At 32.5% G+C, this 22017-nt stretch overlaps 3 protein-coding genes across 8 annotated transcripts; 1 reads left to right on the forward strand and 2 right to left on the reverse strand.

Annotated features, from left to right (window-relative positions):
- Positions 1 to 6678: 6678 nt before the first annotated feature.
- On the reverse strand, positions 6679 to 8173 carry LOC105452059. The gene is made up of 3 exons (XM_011692882.1): positions 8043 to 8173; positions 7473 to 7595; positions 6679 to 7062 (listed from the first exon to the last, which is right to left on the reverse strand). The coding sequence occupies exons 1-3, from the start codon at positions 8104 to 8106 to the stop codon at positions 6869 to 6871; spliced, it is 381 nt and encodes a 126-aa protein (XP_011691184.1). The 5' UTR covers positions 8107 to 8173; the 3' UTR covers positions 6679 to 6868.
- A 1334-nt stretch (positions 8174 to 9507) lies between these two features.
- Positions 9508 to 20132, reverse strand: LOC105452068 (uncharacterized protein DDB_G0271670-like). Of its 6 annotated transcripts, none has more exons than XM_011692911.1 (8): positions 20089 to 20132; positions 19309 to 19372; positions 15403 to 15725; positions 13684 to 13783; positions 12938 to 13060; positions 10400 to 11971; positions 9920 to 10018; positions 9508 to 9825 (listed from the first exon to the last, which is right to left on the reverse strand). In XM_011692911.1, exons 5-8 carry the CDS (start codon positions 13002 to 13004, stop codon positions 9611 to 9613), a joined length of 1953 nt encoding a protein of 650 aa, XP_011691213.1. In that variant the 5' UTR covers positions 13005 to 13060; positions 13684 to 13783; positions 15403 to 15725; positions 19309 to 19372; positions 20089 to 20132; the 3' UTR covers positions 9508 to 9610. The 6 variants fall into 6 exon arrangements, with proteins under 6 accessions (XP_011691213.1, XP_011691231.1, XP_011691238.1 ...); XM_011692929.1 differs by lacking the exon at positions 20089 to 20132 and having other exon boundaries at positions 10400 to 11490; positions 11719 to 11971; positions 19309 to 19514; XM_011692936.1 differs by lacking the exon at positions 20089 to 20132 and having other exon boundaries at positions 10400 to 10556; positions 10827 to 11971; positions 19309 to 19514.
- Positions 20133 to 20926: 794 nt separating this feature from the next.
- On the forward strand, positions 20927 to 21498 carry LOC105452092 (coiled-coil domain-containing protein 8-like). Its single transcript, XM_011692946.1, has one exon. It carries the CDS (start codon positions 21016 to 21018, stop codon positions 21487 to 21489), a length of 474 nt encoding a protein of 157 aa, XP_011691248.1. The 5' UTR covers positions 20927 to 21015; the 3' UTR covers positions 21490 to 21498.
- The last annotated feature ends 519 nt before the right edge of the window (positions 21499 to 22017 follow it).

Here is a 22017-nt window from a genome sequence, read left to right on the forward strand (position 1 = left end):
GTAAAAAGCCATGAATAGAGCTAATAAAAGCCGTTTCCGCGGCGATTCTTGTTATTAAACGAAATAATTATTGAACACAAAGAGAGAACGAAGGACATTAACGACTAAAACGTGTGACCGTTTACTTGCTCGTATACAGGGTGATCTGGAAATCGCTTTTTGTGAACAAATTTCTGAAGCCAATAGTCTGACAAATTGGAGTTTCTTTACGTGTATCACGCAAAAATTTTTTTCGTAATTTTAATTATAAATTAAGCTTTAAACAATGATGAGAAACAATAAGTCTTAAATTTTAATTATATTTTATATTTGAATAGCCATTCTTTGTACACATATATGAAATTTAAAAAATTCAGTCAACGTCACAATTTATCTTGTAATTTAGAACGCGGGGATCTCAACTTTCTATCTCCATGGATCATGGAATTTTTTCTCTCAATTTCCGCTGGTTTTTGTCGATTATTGGTGTCGAAAGTGATGGAAAAATTTCGACTTTGCAAGATATTCGGTGGTATGCATCGCTACCTTCAAAATAAGAGAAAAACGCGAGGGAAAAATTGAAATAAATAGAATTTCCACTGCACTCTGTTTCTATGAGATTAACATTTCGATTAGCTAAATGATGCAAGAGTGCATCCCGCGTAATTTAGGCGACAAATCCTCTGTCCTTTATGGAAGCTTTCGTTTTCGATCGTAAATCCATCCGAAAATTTACGAGACCGTGCACATCCGTCGAATTGCGCCCGTTTTGATTTTCCCCCCATCGATAAATCACAGTTATCCGTGTGTATTGTGGATTTGATGTGCTGTTAAGCGGTCCCGTATTTTAGGCATTAAGCGGTTCAAGATTTGTGGAATACGAAGCGAAGGGATTTGCAGGATGGAGGATTCATTCTCTAATGGAAAACGAGACAAACTGTAATTGCAAATGTATGCCATACGTTTTATATTTTATTAATCTATCGTTAAAGTACATTACAGTGAATGGGTTCTATGACATTAAAAATTATTTTGATGTAATTTTTAACTTATATTCTTCATTATTGACTTCATACGGCGTATAACATTTAAATTGAAAATTTATGTAATGCGACAGAGACAATTTTTTTTATTTTGCCAGACCGTACACACAAACACAAATAGAATTGTTAAGCAATATTTTTTAACCATATCGTGTTCCACTGGTTGCGACATTAGTTGTCAATTGTGACATATGAAAATAAAATCGCGAACGTCATTTGTCAACGTCACGGCGATCATAAAATACGAGTACTTATCCGCGCTGGTCGCGAATGGCGAATAATTCGCGAATATCCGTATTTCCGTTCTCTCAACCCTTTCGTCGCCGTCGCAAGTTTTTGCATTTCTGACTAGCGCGCGAGCCGGATGCCCGGTAACAATAACGCCTTTAATTATCGCACGCAATTAAAATCGTTTCCGCGCGCGAACCCGCGTTTGCACGCTGCCCGGTACCGAATGTCGCGCGTTAACGAAGAACATTGAAAAAATGCGAGGTTTAAATTAAAATCGTCTAATTGTATATTGATGGATCTAAAATTTATTTTCATGTACAAAAGAACGATGTTACTCTATATCTTTAAAAACGAAAATTATCTTTCGAATTTTTGTTTTAAATTTTAATTTGCAAAAAAAATAAATGTAATGATTCTAATGTGCTGAAATTTTCTAAATTATTATTAAAATTTTTTTCTTTTGTGTACTGCTATGTTAACTGTTCTCTTATTCATGGAAAAATGTACGGCTACGGCATTCTCCAACGGATGCGAAATGACAGAATTAGCAAGTATAATGAATGAAATTTTGTAATTGGAGATAGAAAGAGCGCGAGAAAGAAATTGTGGCGAAAAGGTAATAAAAGCTCGTGCAAGAAAGACGTAAATTCAACCAGTGTGCAACACGGTAGCAAAAATATACGAAGAAAATGTAATATTTCTTCAGAACCCTCGTTTTACGTATAGAGGTGTTAGATTTCCAATGTCAGTATACCTGAACCTGAACCTGAACCTTTGTGACACGCAACAGAGCAACATAACAATTTTAACAAATTTAAATGTAAAGACATAGGTACCATTGAAATTAGATTAATGCACTAACAATTTCTAGAACAAACACAAAATCTACGGGGAAAGAGGAAAGGAGGAATTTCTTTATGTCAGAATCACATTTAAAAAAAAAGTAAAATAGATAGAATTGAATATCAAAATTATAAAATATATTATCAAAAAGTTACGAATTTTTTCTATAAGAAGAATGTTATCTTTTCTTATTACGAAATATCTGTCTTTAGAGGATACAAGTAAAAAAGGACTATGACATAATTTCTTAGCCGGTTCTGCAACCATTATGCGAGCAGTAGAGGATAACCGCTCGTTGTTTCTGTACCACGGATGCGTGTCGAAGAAAATTCGCTTCTTCGCGTTGCAAGACGCCTCCCTTTGACGTGCGTACGCGTCGTAATTTCTGATGCTTCGCGGTTAATCTGGCGTGGCCGTAATATACGCGCGGCGGACGAGTAACTGAAAGATGAGATATATTCTACCGTGCGCGAGTGCGGGGATGCGGCCCGTAATAACGCCGTAAACGCCGTGAAAGCATCGTCCGACAACTCAATACGTTTCCATCGAGTTCATCTTCCGCGCCCCTCCCCGTCGCGCTCCGAAGCTATCGTGGTGGTGCGTCTGCAATCAAGAGCTTAGATCTGTTGGAGTCTTCTTATCGGTTTTCGCTACCCGACCCGGTCGCCACTTGTCTACATCGTGCAGCCGGTCGAACGATTCACCGCGGACAAAGTTACGTTCGCCTACAGATAAGTGATGGTTCGCAGCCGCGTCAGTGCGTTAATTGCGTTTAGGGTTTGCGCGCAGTATGAGCGATTTGCTAGGTAAATCCCCTAGGGTTTTACTAATTGGAGTTAAACCATGCGTGAGCATTAGTAACGGCGTTTCTCAACCGGTATACACGAAGGAAATCAATCAAGCGACATGCATCCAAATTGACCTGTGACCTCATCATAATTAATATCGCATAGTTTTATGCAATAACACTAGAACCGCGGCTGCCACTTTTGATCCATCTGATAGGTTTTTTTTCCACTGTCGTTGACTATAGCTATGCGTAGACTGAATTAATACTAATAAAAGTGTAGTAATTATGGTAATTACCACTTTGTCCACCTATCAAAAAATCACAAAAGAATAATATGGGTCGTAAATAACTCATCGGTTCTAAGGGAGAGCTAAATCGCCACGGTTCTGGCATTAAGAATCTATACGAGAATTTCATTTATAAGAAGTCGCGATAAATCTCTCGCCGTTCGGCTTTTATCGATATCTAAATCGTCTACTTTTTTACCTGCGGCACAACTTTTGGGAAAAACACTTTAACACAAAAGATAACGAGATAATGAACTTCAAAAAAGAACATTATTTTGAGGAACATTATCGTTCCAGGAACGAGATATCTATGGCTAATCGACTTAAATGACTTTGTTTTCACTGTATATGTAATCTCGCAAAGATGACTAATCTGCATAGTCATTTGGGTTTAGCAAATCCACAGATCTGAGCGCAATATTACGTGCATTACGTTATGTATATCCATATACGTACGCTTCTGTGAGCAATAATGTAATAAACATTTGAAAAACACGAGAAGCGTAAAAATAAAACTAAGAACATAAGATCATATATGCATGCTTGATGAAATGGAATAGCGAAAGTTAAATTTCAATTTTTATTTATATTCTTTAATTAAGAAAAAAAATTGCCATAATAAGAATCGACTTGAATTCATTTCAATACCGTGACGGTGCTTTTACCAAGATTAAAGATATCGGGGTGAATCAAATAAAAAACTGTCTCGTGACGCTTTCTTTCATCGATGACGAGAAGCAAAAGGAAATGAGGAAACTCGGAGGGAGCCGGTGAGTGATCGAGGAAGTAAACGGGGAAATCTGCCTCCCAACGGGCACCGCGAGCACTGCTTTCTCAGCCGTAATATTGGAAGTTTACGAGGTTTGCCTGTAATCGAATCTCGTTGTACGGCCACAGAAGGCCTTTGGCAATTTGCTTGAGGGCCGACGCAATGTCGACGACGTGTCACGGAAATGCGAGCCTTACCAGAAATAACGCGCGATATATTGTAGTTCGACGGCGTTTTAAAAAGACAAGGATTTGGAACAAACGTTCAAGGGGGGGAAAATCATAGAGTCAGGTGAAGAAAAAAATTTATCTGGCATGTTTTATCCTCATGATTTCTATCACTAAATTTAAAGAAAAAAATTTTTGTTAATTTTTAATTAGATCACAATTAAATTACGGCTATTTGAACGGCAAGAAACAAAAAAAATGATAAAATGATTTTCCAATTATTATACACCATAATTACACTATACCTGATACGCCCGTACAGTTAAATTGAAACTGATACTTAAGTCACAATCTAACCGAGTGTTTGTACCTGATGTAGTTAAGTTTCGAAGTACAAGATAATGAGCGGAACGTACGATGGTTGCATTACTCTCGACTTGTGCCGGCTAATTAGTTTATATGTGCATCAAGGAACTAATTAACCGTTCCAAATAGACTTTCGTTTACGATCAATTTCCGCTGCGAGGTACAATGACCAGTTGAAATATATTATTGGCAGTATCTTTTGTTAGAGGTGTAGCTGCGAGAAAGTTGCATTAATTTGTCTAAAATTGAAATTATCGAGATGAGTTTTTATCGCTCAGCGACAATTTTGAACTTTACTAAATTCTTAGTACAAAGTAATTAGTAAAACAATAGAAAGCAGTTAGTGAAGCAATCAATTTAATAGTTAATCTTTTTTTTTCTATTTTTTTGAACTTACGAACTTTTGTCTTTCCGGACAAAGCTTTCTTCTTTTTTTATTCTTTTCTTTATAGTTCTTATCTGTTTTGTACAAAATAAAATAAAATAAAAATAAAAAATAAAAATATATATATAAAAAAAAGAAATATAATCTAACATATGTCTTATATCAGTATCTTTAAAGCAGCTTTTATCTATCTTATCTTATATGTCAACAATATCTTTAAAACGGTTTCTTTATATAATCAATGACGTAATTTTCTGGAATTTCTGCAGATAAGGTACGTTGGAAAATAAGTTTATTCTAACACGTCATAATTATTTTTATAAAAAGAGTCATTCTTTCAAAAATTAACAAATTAAAAAGCGTAATTATTGATACATCGGATTTAATTCAATTAAAGTCGCCGCCAAGGGCCGCCATTACCAAAAGTTTCATCGGAAATTATCGTTGAAAAGAAGCTTACTCCGCCGTTTTTTCCCATGATATTAATGGAAAATTACATGCGCGCCACACGGGGTGAGGAACCAACTGCTAATATATTATGCATTATGTGACAGTCAAGGGATAAAAGTTATAACGATATTTCCATGTACATGAATTTATAAACAATATACACAGAAATTCTAAGAAGAAATGCACATCATAGTAATTGCTTGACTAGGTAAATAGCGTTACGCGGGGCAAATAAATAATAAATTATTTCGCGCGTTTTATATTTCGACAATAAAATATATACGAAGACAGCAGCATGAACAATGTGCATATAATTTTTAAATATTTTTATTATAATCAATTACGTTTAAAATATCATTTTAAATTTTAAGTTAATAGATATTATAACTGATACCGTACAAATATAAAATTAATAATTATACATAGATTCCATATATAGTGATTATATATTCGTAATTAATGTATTATTTATATATTAGTTTTACAATTCTTTATTTTTAAAAAATGATAATCAGCATTGAATCGGGCTTTTAATGCATTATCCGGAACGGAACAATTTTCTATTACATAACATCGTGTGATAGCTGTAAAAGATACAGTTGCGTAAATTGCTATTCATTTAAGATGAGTGAATGCTAATTTCATATGTCTTTGTAATTTTATTTAATTTTTTACAGTTTTTTTTTTAATACACATAAACATATATTTTCCTTCATCCACTGGAAACGTGTAACGAAAGTATAGTCCAGACAAGATCAAGCATCGTAGAAAGAGCATTCCATTATTAAAATAGACTATCTTTATGCAATTTCGTTGCGTAGCCAGCGGTCTATGGCTTTACAGTTAGATCTGCACTTTATCGTGATGCGTAAGAGAAGTGCGGCGAACGTTGAGAAGGACATGGAACCTTGAGAATTTTCTCGCTCATTGTGATTCGCGAAAGAAATAAGATCTCGTACGCGCTCTTCCTGGCGTATCGGAACGGAATTTCCCACACTGCCGCGGCCCAGTTTTGCATAACGCAGAAACACACCTTCCGAAGAAAAGTTCTTGAGTGCTTTGTGTTGAATAATAGTAGCAATAGCGCGAAAATGTTAACTCAATTTTTTTAAAAATTTGATGCTATTTTGACATCGTTACATGACTGCTGTATCAAATTCGAATTTTGGATTAAAATTTATCTATACTACGTATATATTTGTACGTATATATTTATAAAATATCTGTTAAACAGATATTTTATAAATATCATTATTATTATTTCTAAATGAGTTTAATATTATATTCAATATTAATATTATTTCTAGTATGAATTCAATGTTTTAAAGAGGTTTAATGTTTATTTATATAAAAAGAGCAAAGACCGAGTTATATTAAATAATATATTTAATAAAATTTTCTCAATTTTTTGTACATCCAATGTAATAATTTATACAGATTAAAGTAAGATTCAGCTAAAAAAACTTTACTGGTTATGAAAACAGAAATACACATGTTTTAATAGCAATGTTAACAAATTATGATATAAGAAGTTACAAAATTAAATAATCTATAAGAATTATTGACCATATTTTATTGTCCACAACAACGTAATCAATCCTGAGGTTATCATTGCGATGATTGATACTGCATTCTGAGCGGAAGCATTACACAAATTTGAGTCGCATTCATTACAAGTTTCGTACCCTATAATTTTAATACTTTCACAGAAGCCGGACCAATAGCACCCACGTCCTATACCGGTATACGATTCTGAAAAAAGATATGTTTTACTTAATTTACAGTCTACACATACGCTCGCGCGCGCGTGTTGTGTGTGTGTGTGTGTGTGTGCATGTATATAGGTATAACATTGTATTTACAAGATTCGCAAGAGACAAAACTGCATTTTTGCATATCTCTAAATACTTCATAAAATAGCTTAAAATTATGTACGCGGATTTTTTACAAACTATTGGAACAAAATAAGAAAAAAGCTCAAATATTGGAAACAAATTCAAATATAATAGATTTTTTTATTTTTATGATAACAGAATGCTAGAAATAGAACAACTAAAGCTTTTACAGTCTGCAATATATTCAAAAACTTGTATAAATTATTTTGAATATAAAATCTAATGTGTTCTAAAAGTCATCAGATTTTTTTATTTTATATTACTTACTGAGTGTATATTTGACACACATCGTTTGGCTTGGAAGACATTCTACCTCTTTGACTGGAGGTTCCTCTGTACAACTCTTCGTCCAAGCATTACAATGTTGATAGTGACATCTCAATGCCTCACCTTAAAAAACATATAGATAAATCAACAAATTAATAAAAATATTTTTGTAAGTAATTATATTAAAATAAAATTTGGAAAGAGATTGTCTGATATCCAAATTATATTAACTAATTATATACACAGAGTAAAGCAAATTTTTTAATTATTATATTAAATTTGTATAACTTGTTACAACTTAATATAATTTAATCATTTAATATATTTAATATTATTATTGCACACTAACATAGCAATTGTTAATTATTACATATTCTCTAAACTAATTTCATTATATTAAAAAATTACTACGGATGTAAAATTTTAAATTGTATTAAAGTATGATAATATATACAGTATCAAAAATGCAGTAGCAAAAATTATTATAAATTAATTTTCTAAAATTCGGTCTGTACTTATAAAATTGTTAACTTATTGATAGAATAAGCTAAAAATTTACATTTTACGTACTTGAGTGAAGAATAGAGAGTGCGACTACTAAAAATATGATGAACACAGAGAAGTGACCCTGCATTTTCGTTACACCTTGGTTTGTGTCCAATTGAGAACTGTTCAGTATCAGTGTTGCAGTATCGCTGAATTCTTGCAAAGTTATTATCGATACCCATTATGAGAATCCGATAACTTATCGCTGTGATAAGTTATCGATGCTTTAGTGCTTCATGTGCTACATTAAATTTTCAGAAATATCTCCGTCATCAACGATTTTGTAACATGATTAAAGCGTCAAAAGTAAAAAGCTTTTATTAACAAATACGGATGTTTAAAATATAAATAAAATATAATTGCTACAATATACGTTAAAAATAAAAATGTGCATTTGTTAATTATTATATTCTTAACAACAAAAATCTAATAATTTTGTATGACGCAAATAGAAACGAATTAACATTAGGATATTTAGTTTGTTTAGTAACATTTGAAAAATTTGAAATAATATGAGAAATAAAATGTGTTACACTTACATGACTGTAACATTTGCTGCTAAAAAGTCTCTATTTCAATTTTGCGAACTTTTATAATTACTTTACGATTAGAGAAGGCAAATTTTTTTAACATCTGCTTTATAATAGTTGAATTTTTGACATTGAATCTCAATACACTTTTACAATACACATATAATTATCTCTTAACAAATAATATTTCTTAGGTGACGTGTAAAGTCCGAAACGGCTCGAACTGGCCACAAAATTTGTCGTTGCTAATTCCACGGTATTAGCTACGTGAGCGTAATTTAGTAGTAGAGCAATCTAAATGTTCTTTAGTTGTACGTGCATTCATTTAGATTGGTCAAATATATAACGCGTCAATGTCAACCTGTAAAAGTAATATAATTATCACACGCGATTAAATAATAAATTTGAACTCCAAAAACATGCAAGGTATTGCAATCTTCAAATACTTAGAAAGAGATCAAATGTCGCAAATGTTCTTAATGTACATAAAAACACACATATACACACAATATATGTATGTATATACATATAACATACATACACACATATACATATACAGTGAGGGGTAAAAATTCCGGAACAACCGATTATCTCAAAAAGTGATTTAAGTAACTGTTGATATTTACTTGAGATGATTTTAAAAAGAATGATTACAAAATCAACATAAATATATTAAATAGAAATCCCTACTTTTCATTGCATATTCTTATAACTGTTGTTGAGAGCTTTTCAAAATACTATGATGAAGTTATTTTTTATTAAGTACTTTTCAAGTTATAAGACTTGAAAGTATATAATACAATAATTAATTAATTGGGAGACTCGTTTGGTTTTTCATAAATAGAGTGCTTAAGTTTCGGAAATTATTATTTGCAACCGCAATAGTTTATACTGTTAGTATGATAGCCATTTCAATATTGTCGATTCTTTAGGCGCAATCTTAAGAAAATATTTGACTGTTTTATTTTCAAAAATTTATTTAACGTAATATGAACTCTTGCCAGAAGATTCTCAATTTTAAATGATACATTTCATGTAAAATAATATCACAACGCTTTAAGTTTATAAATTATTAGAATCCGTAAAAATATATGCAGTCGTCCATGTTAGAATAAGCCATGTTAAAGTTACCACATTAATTGATATCACATTACCATTATTACACTCATTTGTATTGCATTTTTTCTTAATTTCACATTTGTTATCGGAACTTTCTGTGCATGCATAGTTGGGAAGAACGCACGTACGTTCGATGATTTCAGTGGCGTTACTGTAGACTAGAAAAAATATTATTTATTAATTGCGGGCAATTATTAATTTTTATTGTTATGCTAAAAGATATGAGTAACGTATAAAATATTAATTACTTACGATGTTTAATTATGGCACAACTCCATTCTTCTTTTGCATATGTATTTTGTTGAGCGTGAGGAAGAATACTTCTTCGTAATCTGCTATGACGTAGCACAACTAAAATTGTATAAATTTTTACATGTATACATTTAATACATATATACATTTAATTGTACTGGCACACTTTTTGATTGTATTAAACCAGTAATGTGTTTGTATTTAATTTAAAGTTTTTTCTTATAAAATCCAATTTAATAAAAATTTAATAAAATGTATAAATGTATGTTATACTCTGCAAACATTTTTCATATTCTAAAATTTCTCTTTTAATCTTGAATTAACATCAAGAAATAATTATATTTTTGTTATATAAAGTGAAATATATTAAAATTAATTATGTGAATATTTAATTAAAAAAAATATTAATAAAATATTTATGAGAGAGAAAGAGAAACAGTGAGAAAGAAAGCGCATTAATTTCTTTCAAATTATGTGTACCATTCCGATCTTCTGGCAATGATGACGATTGATCTATTTCATTGTTCGATGCTGGAATTCCCGTAGGGATGGATGACGAAGTAATCGTCGACGTACTGGTAGACGATGGGGTAGTCAATGACGTACTGGTAGACGACGGGGTAGTCATCGATGTACTCGTAGACGATAGAGTAGTCGAGGACGTACTAGTAGACGACGGGGTAGTTGTCGACGTACTGGTAGACGACCAAGTAGCTGTCGACGTAATAGTAGACGACGAGGTTGTCGTTGATGTACTGGTGGACGATGGAGTAGTCGTCGACGTACTGGTGGACGACGGAATAACTGTCGACGTACTAGTAGACGATGGGGTAGTTGTCGACGTACTGGTAGACGACGGAGTAGCTGTCGACGTAATAGTAAATGATGGGGTAGTTGTCGACGTACTGGTAGACGACGGAGTAGCTGTCGACGTAATAGTAGACGACGAGGTTGTCGTTGATGTACTGGTTGACGATGGAGTAGTCGTCGACGTACTGGTGGACGACGGAGTAGCTGTCGATGTACTAGTAGACGACGGGGTTGTCGATAACGTACTAGTAGACGACGGAGTAGTTGTCGACGTACTGGTGGACGACGGGGTCGTCGTTGTACTGGTGGATAATGGAATAGTCGTCGACGTACTGGTGGACGACGGAATAGCTGTCAACGTACTAATAGATGACGGGATTGTCGTCGATGTACTGATAGACGATAGAGTAATCGAGGACGTACTAGTAGATGATGGAGTCGTCGTCGACGTACTAGTAGACGACGGGGTTGTCGACGACGTACTGGTGGACGACGGAGTAGCTGTCGACGTACTAGTGGACGACGGGGTTGTTGTCGATGTGCTGGTAGACGATAGAGAAGTCGAGGACGTACTAATAGATGACGGGGTAGTTGTCGACGTACTGGTAGATGACGGAGTCGTTGTCGACGTACTAGTAGACGACGGGATTGTCGTCGATGTACTGGTAGACGACAGAGTGGTTGTCGACGTACTGGTAGACGACGGAGTAGTCGACGTAGTAGTAGATGATGGGATTGTCGATGACGAAGTAGTCGACGACGTACTGATGGACGACGGAGTAGTTGTCGACGTACTAGTGGACGACGGAGTAGCTGTCAACGTACTAGTAGACGACGGGATTGTCGTCAATGTGCTGGTAGATGATAGAGAAGTCGAGGACGTACTAATAGATGACGGGGTAGTTGTCGACGTACTGGTAGACGACGGAGTAGCTGTCGATGGTGGAGTTGTTGTCGACGTACTAGTAGACGACGAGGTTTTCGTCGATGTACTGGTAGGGGACGAAGTAGTTGTCGACGTATTGGTAGACGATGGGGTAGTTGTCGATGTACTGGTAGACGACGGGGTAGTTATCGACGTACTGATAGACGACGGAGTCGATGATGTAGTAGTGGATGAGGTAGTCGATGGAATGGGCGGCGGTGGTAATTTACATTCTATAATCATTGAGGTTGGTAATGGTCCGTCTGCACAAGCCTTGTTTTCTAATGAATTGCATTGATAACATTTCAATGCATTTCCTTTAAAAAGATTAAAAAATAAATTAACATGAATATTTTTATATAGTTTATTTTGAAATGAAGTATTTTAATTAACTATATTAAATTATTTTTTTTTATCATATGATTGTTGCCATTAACAATATTGTCAGTTGTATGACAATAACTCTTGTTTTTTTAATTTTCATTTAGTATTAATATATAGAGTGCTTCCAAATTTATTTGCCAAACTTAAAACATGAATTTAGGCCTCAAAAGCTATTATTTTGAGCAATACATTTAATAATTACATTTTGATTATTGTAAAACAATAAAGAGGATAAACATAGATTATTTCAATTATAGATTATTATTCATTTCTATAGTTTTGTAACTTAAAAAGTCAATATCTCTTAAACAAAGCGTTTACGAGCAAACTTTCAGGAAAATTTTGTTTATTTTAAGATCTTAAATTCATATTTTAAGTTTGTTCGTTTTCGAAAGTACCCTGTATATGTTTTAATATTTTTAACTGTTTAAGTGTCAAAAATAATTGCAAAAGTATGTAAAAAATGCCAACAAGCGTCATAGTAACGTATAAATACACTTACTTCTAATTGCAACTGTCAAGATCACTCTGTAATCATTATTCTTACATATTAAGTAAAAATATCGGATAATAAAACATGAAAAAATGTTATTATTTATTGGCAAATTTCTTAAACCATATACTAAACTAGACATAAGCAAGTAAATACAAATTAGTCATTAAATTCCAATATAGTGACATAATTCGTACTTGTTAAAACAAATTATTCACTTGAGCTTATTCATGTTGCTTTTTTAAATGCGGCTTTACATGGAATAGGAAAAACCCGATTACACTTACTGGCATTTTTATATGAAATTGAAGCGCGTATTTTGGCATCCAATTAATTAAAATTTTTTGTTAATTACAAAAATTATTAATAAAATCAAATAAATTACAAAAAAAATTACATTGCGTACCTGAATAAAGAATAGCGAATGTAATTGCTAAAGTGATGATCATAAAGGGGCGACTTTGCTTTGCCATCTTTGATGCGTCGTGAGATACGTTGAATCGACAACTGTGGCGATACTTCGAGAAATCTGGATATATTTTTCAACGTTATCATCAATTTTCATCATATAGCTGACTGCGATAAACACCAGATTATTGCAAACATTGGCCTCCCCCAATGCTATCACTTCCCCGTCGCGATTAAGATGCGAAAAATGATTATCAGAGTTATCCCTTTGTTGCAACTATGATTTCTATCATACAAAGATTTTCGTCGTACGGTTTATAAATATGTCACTGATAAATCGATTTTTAAACGAACATAAAAAAAGGAGTATAATAAACGATACAAATTAAAAATGAGAAATGTTACAAACTTTCTCGGTTATAATATTTTATTGAAAATTAAAAAAAAAACAGTTTTTTTATAGATATGTATAGTATTAGTTTTGCACGCCAAAGTGTATATTGTTAATAATTAAAGAATATTTAATAATTTTTGTCATTGGACATTTATATATACATATATATATTATATGTACATGTATGTATATATTATATACGTATATAAAACTGAAATTCAATACATTTTTAACGCTCTAAGCAGCCGTTTTCATGGACGATTAAGCGTGACGTCGCTCGACTGGCGCGCGGAGAAACATTTTAAGTTCAGTTACGAATTATAGTTAATATTGCAAAGAGTACACGTTACCGTAACATCCACATTTTTTTGTGCATTCAAGCGAGAAAACTACGCGACCGTTAGGTCAGCGCGAAGTAGTGCTATACGTCATCTTGATCGCCTCTTGATACTGCAATTATAATAAAAATCATAAAATACACTAATCGAATAACTAGCTATAATATATTATATATAATATATAACTGATATAAGTATCATTGATCCTATAAGATATATGCCAGAAATTTTAAATTTTTTATAGCCTAACACGCGTAAATATAACAAATTAGATTTCTGATACGCAATTAAAGTTTCTGTGAGGGAAACAGCGGAATCAATTTCGTACACTGTACGAGCTTCTCGAAAGTAAAGCTTGAAGAAAAATCATTTGAAAGTAATGTATTATTACGCGCTATGGCGAATACTCAATTTATCTCTTTGTCCTGCACGATTTCTTTATTCTATCGATGGAATCTCTCCCGTTCAGAACTTTTCAATTTCATTTATACGTCTATGTTTATTTAATGCGTCCGTCTGTTTTCAATTTTTCTTAATGAAATGATCAACTTTTATGGCCATCCAATCGATTCGCGAAAGAGTTCTTTTAAGGTGACTATCCGAAATAAATCTTAATTATAAAAACACGATGTAAGATACTAATTAATTAAATAAAGTATATAAACAAATGTGATTGAGATTTATTTCGGATTTAGAATGACAAATAAAAAGTTGATTTACAGATTATCATTCAGACGTTTATCATTCAGACGATGATGTCGATTTCACAATTATCGATGTCCCCAATAGTTATTTACACAAACTCGCATGTGACCGATACAATATCACACATCTTGGGAGATATTACTTATTTTTACACAAAGTAAAACTCTGTAAAGTCGTAAAAATTTTATAAGGAAATAAATTTTCGATTTAAATATATGTGTACATCTTTATATATGACAACCTTGTAGTATTTAAACATAAAAAATTACATCATTGTTTTGATCAGCAAACAGCCAATGAATGTTAATACGGTACGCGCTATAATATAGTGTTGGATGCCAAAATGTCGAATTTTAAAAGGTATAGAATCTATTATTGTTAATTATGTATATAAATGTGTACAAGTTTATACATGTAATTTAAAGCATTTCCATTTAAATTAATAAATTATTCTTAAAGTCTTTTTAAATCATAAATGTTCTTACTTAAAAATGTACTAGTTTTTATTTTCGAAAATTTGGACGATGTTCCGTTGAATAGCCTGAGGTTCTACATATCATCGCTTCTCCGGTACGAAATTTGCTGAACTATCGTTGAATGAACTGCGTGCGCTCATTAACGCTAGTCTCCTCAAACACATATTTCGCGTAGCTCGAGCAGCAAAATGCCCAACTTTGAATATATTTCATATTATATGATTGTTCCGAATGTTCAATTTTTTTTATTCTAGAATGTTTCACTTTAGAATACACGTTTATTAACAAGATAATATGCGGTTACTGGTTTACATATTTAATTTTAGCTCAGTACGGATAAGAAAATATACAATATACATATATGTACATTGAGTTATAATTTAATGCCTTTACGAGCCATTTCTTCGCAAATAACATAATCAGACATTTTGGCTACACCAACTTAATATTTTGGGTTCCGGATATTTTTGATTTTTTTTTGTTTGTTTGTTTGTTTGTTGAGCAGATTCGAGCACCAAAGTGCCAGAGATAATTATTATTTTGAAGTTACCTCGAACGCGATACAAGACACGGTAAAATCGGGGAGCGATTATGTCGTGAAAGGGGAGAACTCTGTGGGTGTTCGCTAGAGCATGAAGGTATTCGCTTCCCACGCTTAAGCCGTAGAATAACAATGATGCTCACGGATGCTTGCGCATCCTTGCCGCCTCCGGTTGCCCGGCGTCAACGCGTTCCGCTTCGTGTTTCTTCAAATTTTGCCCCGCCGTGCTAAATCGGCTCTTTTTGATCAGGTAGAACGCGGAACGCGGTAATTTCCCTTTCTCTTCCTTTGCCTCCTCTCTTTCTTCTTTCATTGCACGTGATCGATGTTTCCTTGAAACATAAACGAGTAGTCTTTACAAACTTTGTACAAGAAATTTTTTATTCAGAATTGACTCTCTTTCGTAGAAAAAAATTTCGTATGAAATTAAAGATGCGATGTGTGTGTCGCGAACTGATTGTGAGTAGTGCTGTATAAGTTTTCATATATACCTTATAATCTTTATTAGTAATTCTAGGTAGCAATGTGATACGTTTTTTTTTTACTTTTTCTGTGTTTATCTTCTTTTTTTTTTTTCAATTGTTTCGTATAGGTTCTCGCGGAATTAATATCAATCGATGCGTCAATATGTAGCATGCATACCATATAAAATTGCGAGATAAGAATATCTCATCGGTATCAGTAAAAGTGGTGACTCTATATAGCCATCATGTCTCGTCCACATGTTGCAATAGATGTTGAATGCAATTGATATGCTGAGCAAATTTATGACACTAATGATGCGGCAACTCGTCAAGAAAATGTTCCACGCATTGACGGGAATCCCGACGTTTCCGTGTTTCACTAATTATACTTTCTTCGATAGATCAAAGTCGTTTAGATTTACGCGGCGAAAGCGTGGAACATTTTCAATACACTAGAATTAATCGACGTACTCGGGCTATTTTTTTCATTATACATTGCCGCGGTATGTACATCCGGTCGCATCTCCCTTATCATCATTAGCATGAAAATCCGTCTCCAATATTGCGGAGGGATTTATCAAACATTAAGACAAGATAGCCCTTGAAGAAATGGCAAACTTTCTTATCGATTTCTCGAAAATCTCTCATGGTATTCGTGCGATAATCATTGGAAATAATTTATTTACCTTAAAATACCAACTAAGAAGTTCTTTGTGTGTACGGTCAAATGGGAGACCGTTAGAAACGCATGTTTCTAACGCGAGAAAAAGAAGATAATCGTACTTCTCGCACATATAACATACGCTTTAGGCTTATATCTGCTTTGTATTAAATTTTATAGTTTATCTACAGTCGAGCTAATTAGATTTTACTCGATTGAATTCATTCGTTTAAATGTTTCGTCGTCGCAACTATTTCTGAATGTGTATGCATTCGTGAGATTTGCGACCTATCTTCCTCGCGAGTTTCTGCCCTTTGCGATGCGCAAAGATGCGCGTGGAATGTACATAGAAAAAAGAAGGCGCGGAGAATACGTGGGTGTACAAATACATTCCAAGGAGGGGGGAGGAAGTACGGGGATATGACGTAAAGCTATATGCCAGAGTTGTACACCAGTTACACCAAGAGTTGTCTGGATAGAAGTTGATAGAACTCTGGCGAAACGAGGACGCGCCTGGATCAAATCCCGGCGAATCGCGTCTCTCTTCGACATCTCGATGTTCCACGGACGCGCGTCATGCGAAAATAGATTTATAGCAAGTTTAAAGATCACGCGGGAGTCGAGCAAATTTATCTTTCGCGAAACATGCACAATTTCTGACAACTTTGTATCAATGTAATTCTCGACGGAATTCTTACGTGTTTTCTAATACAAACAAATTGCATATAAAATCATACATGTGAAAAAGAAGCAATACAGTCTGCTTGAAGTAAGATTTTCATAACTTACGCTATATACGCTGCAAACATTTTTTTAAATATAGATGCATGCGTATAATTATATATGTACACATGAAAGATTTTACAGACAATTAATATGATGCAATATTTATCTATAAAATAAAGATTACATTAATTTATATACTATAATAGTTTATCATTATCAGCTACCTTGAAGAGTTTTAAGAAATTATTGCGATGAAAATATCATATCAAATAAAATAAGATTTGCAATGGCTTATAGATCTTGGGAAGAGAATTTATACATTTTTTGTAATTTATTTTTCTACCAAAACAAAGTTTATTGATTGAAATTAATTGTTGATGCAACAAAGTTTAACATTAAAAATGAATAAGATTGGGATTTGTATCATCAAGGAAGTTAAAGATAAGATTTCAGAAATAGAAATAGATTTCTGAAATCTTATCTTTAACTTCCTTGATGATACAAATCCCAATCTTATTCATTTTTAATGTCAAACTTTGTTGTATCAACAATTAATTTCAATCAATAAACTTTGCTTTGGTAGAAAAATAAATTATGAAAAATGTATAATTTCTCTTCCCAAGGTCTAAGCCATTGCAAATCTTATTTTATCTGATATGATATTTTGCACTAGATTAACGCTGTATGTCTTCCGCGAGTTTCTTCTAGAAAATGTCCGTGTATGAAATACCAGGAACATTTTGTTTCCTTTACACGAATACATCGATAATAAACTAATAAGATCAATAAATCAGTACGCTGAAGATTTATAAAATTTATCTTGCAACATAATAACACAATTAATATTAACAATATTCACTATATATATATATTTAACATTGCGTACTGCGTACTTCAAATTATGTTTTACCGTACGGAATTTCATTTTTTCAATAAAAATCATCGCTAATAAATCTAATATTGACATTGTTGTCACATTCAATGATTTGTAAACGCATAATCACAATGAGATGAGATCGGCAAGGTTCGCTAAAATCATTTATAAGCTATGACATACGTGGGCCGCGGTGAAGAACCATTCTAGAACCAGGATCACTACAAAGGTATAATTATCATTTATCACTAATGCACAACGGACGCGCCGCAATTTATGGTTTGACGATGATAGCGTGGTACCAGACGTGATTTTATGACGCATAAAATAAAATTTCTTTTTAAACCGCCGCAGGACTGTACGTTGGTTTATTATACAGGTCGATAAAAAGAAAGGTAGTATTCGAGCGGTCGGTGCGTTATTTCCGTTGCCGAAGGAAGATATCATTAAAAATTTCAGCGATAGAACTGAATACATGAATATTCTACCTAAACGAATGGTATATCTGCAGCATTAACTCTCTGTCAATGAGTAAAACGGGAAGTGCAACGTGCTTCGTAATAATGCACGTGAATCGCGGAAATGTGCTATGTTACAATAAGGTTACGCAATGGCGAATACGACAGAAAACACATAAATAGAGGTTAAAACATTGTGAATGTTGTTTTTTTTACTAAAATCTCTAAAGGAACGATTTATGCCGTTTTGAATTTGACGAGGTATCAAAAAAGTATCACGAATTGCGCGATCCCATACATAATTAAAGATCCACTTATAATATAATTATATTTGTAAAGGAGTTTATTTCAATCAGTACAAAAACATTGGTTTTATATTGGATCGATGTCAATTGTTCAATAATCATTATTATGTCGGCCCGACGCGACGTTTCGAAATGACAATGGACCGATGGCGGTGTCACGTTGGTTTACTGACGGCCAATGATTGGTGAAATGTTGGATTTTATATTAGCAATATTATATCAACTTTAAAAAATGATACGATCGCGATTTTTTAATGGATAAAAATCTCCAGTTACATATATTAGACATGAACATCTCAAACAAATAAAAAGTAATAAAAGGAAAATTAAGTTCCAATTCTTATGAAATTGATTATATAAATATATAAGTCGTTACTATATAATTATATAATAGAACTACATAAATGTACTATAATTAATAACTTACTTATTCTGATAAGATCTGGATCTGATTTAATCACGTGCAGATTTTGCGATCGTCATACTGATATCTAAAGCAATAATTGCAACAAATTTGAATTGAATAATAAATTACTGAATTTCATAATGTCAACGTTTTTGTGCTGGGTGTTTCGCTGTTGAATAAAAATACAGTAATAAATTTTATATATATTACATATCAACTCGAGGCTGGTAACGGATTTGATTTAAAAAAACTATATACGATACACGTGCTGTAATTTAACATATAATATTTTTTTTTATTACGATTTATTTTATATACAATACACGTGCTGTAATTTAACGTATAATATTTTTTTTATTAGATATTATTTGATGTGATAACAGAATAAAGATACTTAATAATTTTATATACATTAGTATAACTTTTAAACTTCCGGGTTATAACTTATGATTTATTTTATTATTACCGATACCATAACTATGAAATATGTACTTAAAATTGTATAATAGAGCAAGTAAGATTAAAGAATTGTTTAAAAAATAAATAAATTGATTTTATTATTCTTACTGTATCACTCTGTCGAGTGTAGAAATAAGAAAAAAATACTAAAGATTTTATTTCTACAATAATTTAAAGAATTAAAAAATTGAAAAAAATCACAATTTTAGAACTTTAAAATTCTCGACAATAAAAAAAATTAAAACAAAATTTTAATTTGATAATACAACGCTGCCAGATTCTTCTATTTTTATAAAATTAAACAATTATGATAAAATAATGAATAATTTGATAGATACTTAACATCGATAGACAACGTCGGAGTAACTTCAGAACATGGATTCAGTCTTTTTAAACGCAATTTCTTTGACAGTTACATTTATCATTTGAGCAATAATCGTAAAAAGATGAACAATAAATGCTGTAGTAGAAGATAATGCATTTTTAGTAAGTTTTGTTGATTATGAGTAATGTTTTTCGTGCTGTTCTGTTTTATTAAGTCACGATTTCTGTATCACTACAGATTGTCAATGAAATAGCATTGAGTCATGAAAGATAATGCACGTGCCGCACGACGTGCATATTAAATTTTTAAACATTTTTTTTCTGATATGCAACAGAAGTTAGATTCGCTGTAAAGTGACCTTGCATACTTCCATTTCAACAGGTATCATTGTTAAAAATTCATGTACATATCGATTTTAGCAGTAAAATTAAATTAATTTGATAAATTACCTTACGCACTTGTTGTTAAACATACATTTTTTTTATTATTCTTTTTCATTTTTCATCATTCATTTTTCATTGTTAAATTTTTTTTGCAATACCATGGATTTATAGATAACATTAAATTTTCGTGTACCAATACACTAATTCACTTTAATTTAAGATTTAATTTAAATTAAATTTTTTAAATTATTCTTAAATTAATTTAAAATTAATTTATCTAAAATATTTTAACATCTTTAACATATTTCTAAATAAATTTATCTATAAAAATTGTTTGAAGACATTGATATCATGAAGATATTATGAAACGCAATTTTAATAAAAATAATGCGACTTCTTTACGTCACTAAAACACATCAAACCATTTTATATTTTTGATATACTTTATCATGTCGATAAGAAGGCACAATTTTTCCTATAAATTGTCAGTCAGCTAAGGGAAGACAACTTAAACGTTACATAACATAACGCACAGTAATTTCAAGAGAAGAAAAACCCAGAATGAAGACTACAATTTTCTTGTTCGGGCTTGCGCTCGTTGTCGCAATTATCATCCCGACTAACGGAAAACCTGCAGCTGCACCTGGAGCATCTGCCGAGGCTAATCCCGGAGCATCTGCCGAAGCTAATCCTGCAGCATCTGCTGAAGCTAATCCCGCAGCATCTGCCGAGGCTAATCCCGAAGCATCTGCTGAAGCTAATCCCGCAGCATCTGCCGAGGCTAATCCCGCAGCATTTGCCGAGGCTAATCCCGCAGCATTTGCCGAGGCTTTCGCCAACGCTGAGGCTAATCCTATAGCATATGCTAAGGCTTTTGCTGAAGCTCTCGCCGCGCCTTTCGCCGGAGCTAATCCCGAAGCAATTGCCGAGGCTTTAGCCAACGCTGATCCCGCAGCAATTGCTTCAGCTATTGCTGAAGCTCTCGCCGCAGCTTCTGCCGAAGCTTTCGCCGGACCTAGTCAGGCTAAGGTATAACTTCTGAGGTATAGTAAATCTTGTTTAATAATTCAAAATAATTTTATTGCATATCTTATACATATTTTTCATTATTCATTTACTTAATCATCTGTATTTCGTAGTAAATGTAAGTAAACAAATTTGTTTGTACTTTGTAAATATATAACTTACAATTAGTTCATTCTTTATTGTTTATCTTTATTTATACATTGGCAAAAAGTAAATAATTAAAGTAAGTTACAAATTAGATTTAAAATTAAAAAATTTGTTTATATGTCTTGAAACAAAAATACAATATTTAAAATGTTTCTGCACAGTTTTACCATCGTCATCATCAGCATATCAAATCATATTTCATCATCATCATCAAATCATATTTAATCTCGTAAATTTTTTTGCTTTGTAATATATTTAAAAAATTATACAATGTAACAATAAATGAAAAGAGAAGGTCAAATTCTTAACATGACGTAACATTTTCAAACTCTTTATATAATTTTTATATTAATATAAAAATTATATAAAGAGTTTGAAAATGTTACGTCA

The sequence above is a fragment of the Wasmannia auropunctata genome, unplaced genomic scaffold, assembly GCF_000956235.1.
Source record: "Wasmannia auropunctata unplaced genomic scaffold, wasmannia.A_1.0 LD336106.1, whole genome shotgun sequence".
Lineage (NCBI taxonomy): Eukaryota > Metazoa > Arthropoda > Insecta > Hymenoptera > Formicidae > Wasmannia > Wasmannia auropunctata.

Bases quoted from the DNA above. Each gene is read 5' to 3' on its own strand.
- LOC105452059 (XM_011692882.1), bottom strand. From the start codon at position 8,106: ATGCAGGGTCACTTCTCTGTGTTCATCATATTTTTAGTAGTCGCACTC. The intron at 7,596-8,042 runs GTACGTAAAATG...ATGTTTTTTAAG, and splicing joins ACTCTCTATTCTTCACTCAA to GTGAGGCATTGAGATGTCAC. The intron at 7,063-7,472 runs GTAAGTAATATA...ATCTTTTTTCAG, and splicing joins GTGTGTCAAATATACACTCA to AATCGTATACCGGTATAGGA.
- LOC105452068 (XM_011692911.1), bottom strand. From the start codon at position 13,004: ATGGCAAAGCAAAGTCGCCCCTTTATGATCATCACTTTAGCAATTACA. The intron at 11,972-12,937 runs GTACGCAATGTA...ATCTTTTTAAAG, and splicing joins ATTCGCTATTCTTTATTCAG to GAAATGCATTGAAATGTTAT. The intron at 9,826-9,919 runs GTAAGTAATTAA...TATTTTTTCTAG, and splicing joins TTGTGCCATAATTAAACATC to TCTACAGTAACGCCACTGAA.
- LOC105452092 (XM_011692946.1), top strand. From the start codon at position 21,016: ATGAAGACTACAATTTTCTTGTTCGGGCTTGCGCTCGTTGTCGCAATT.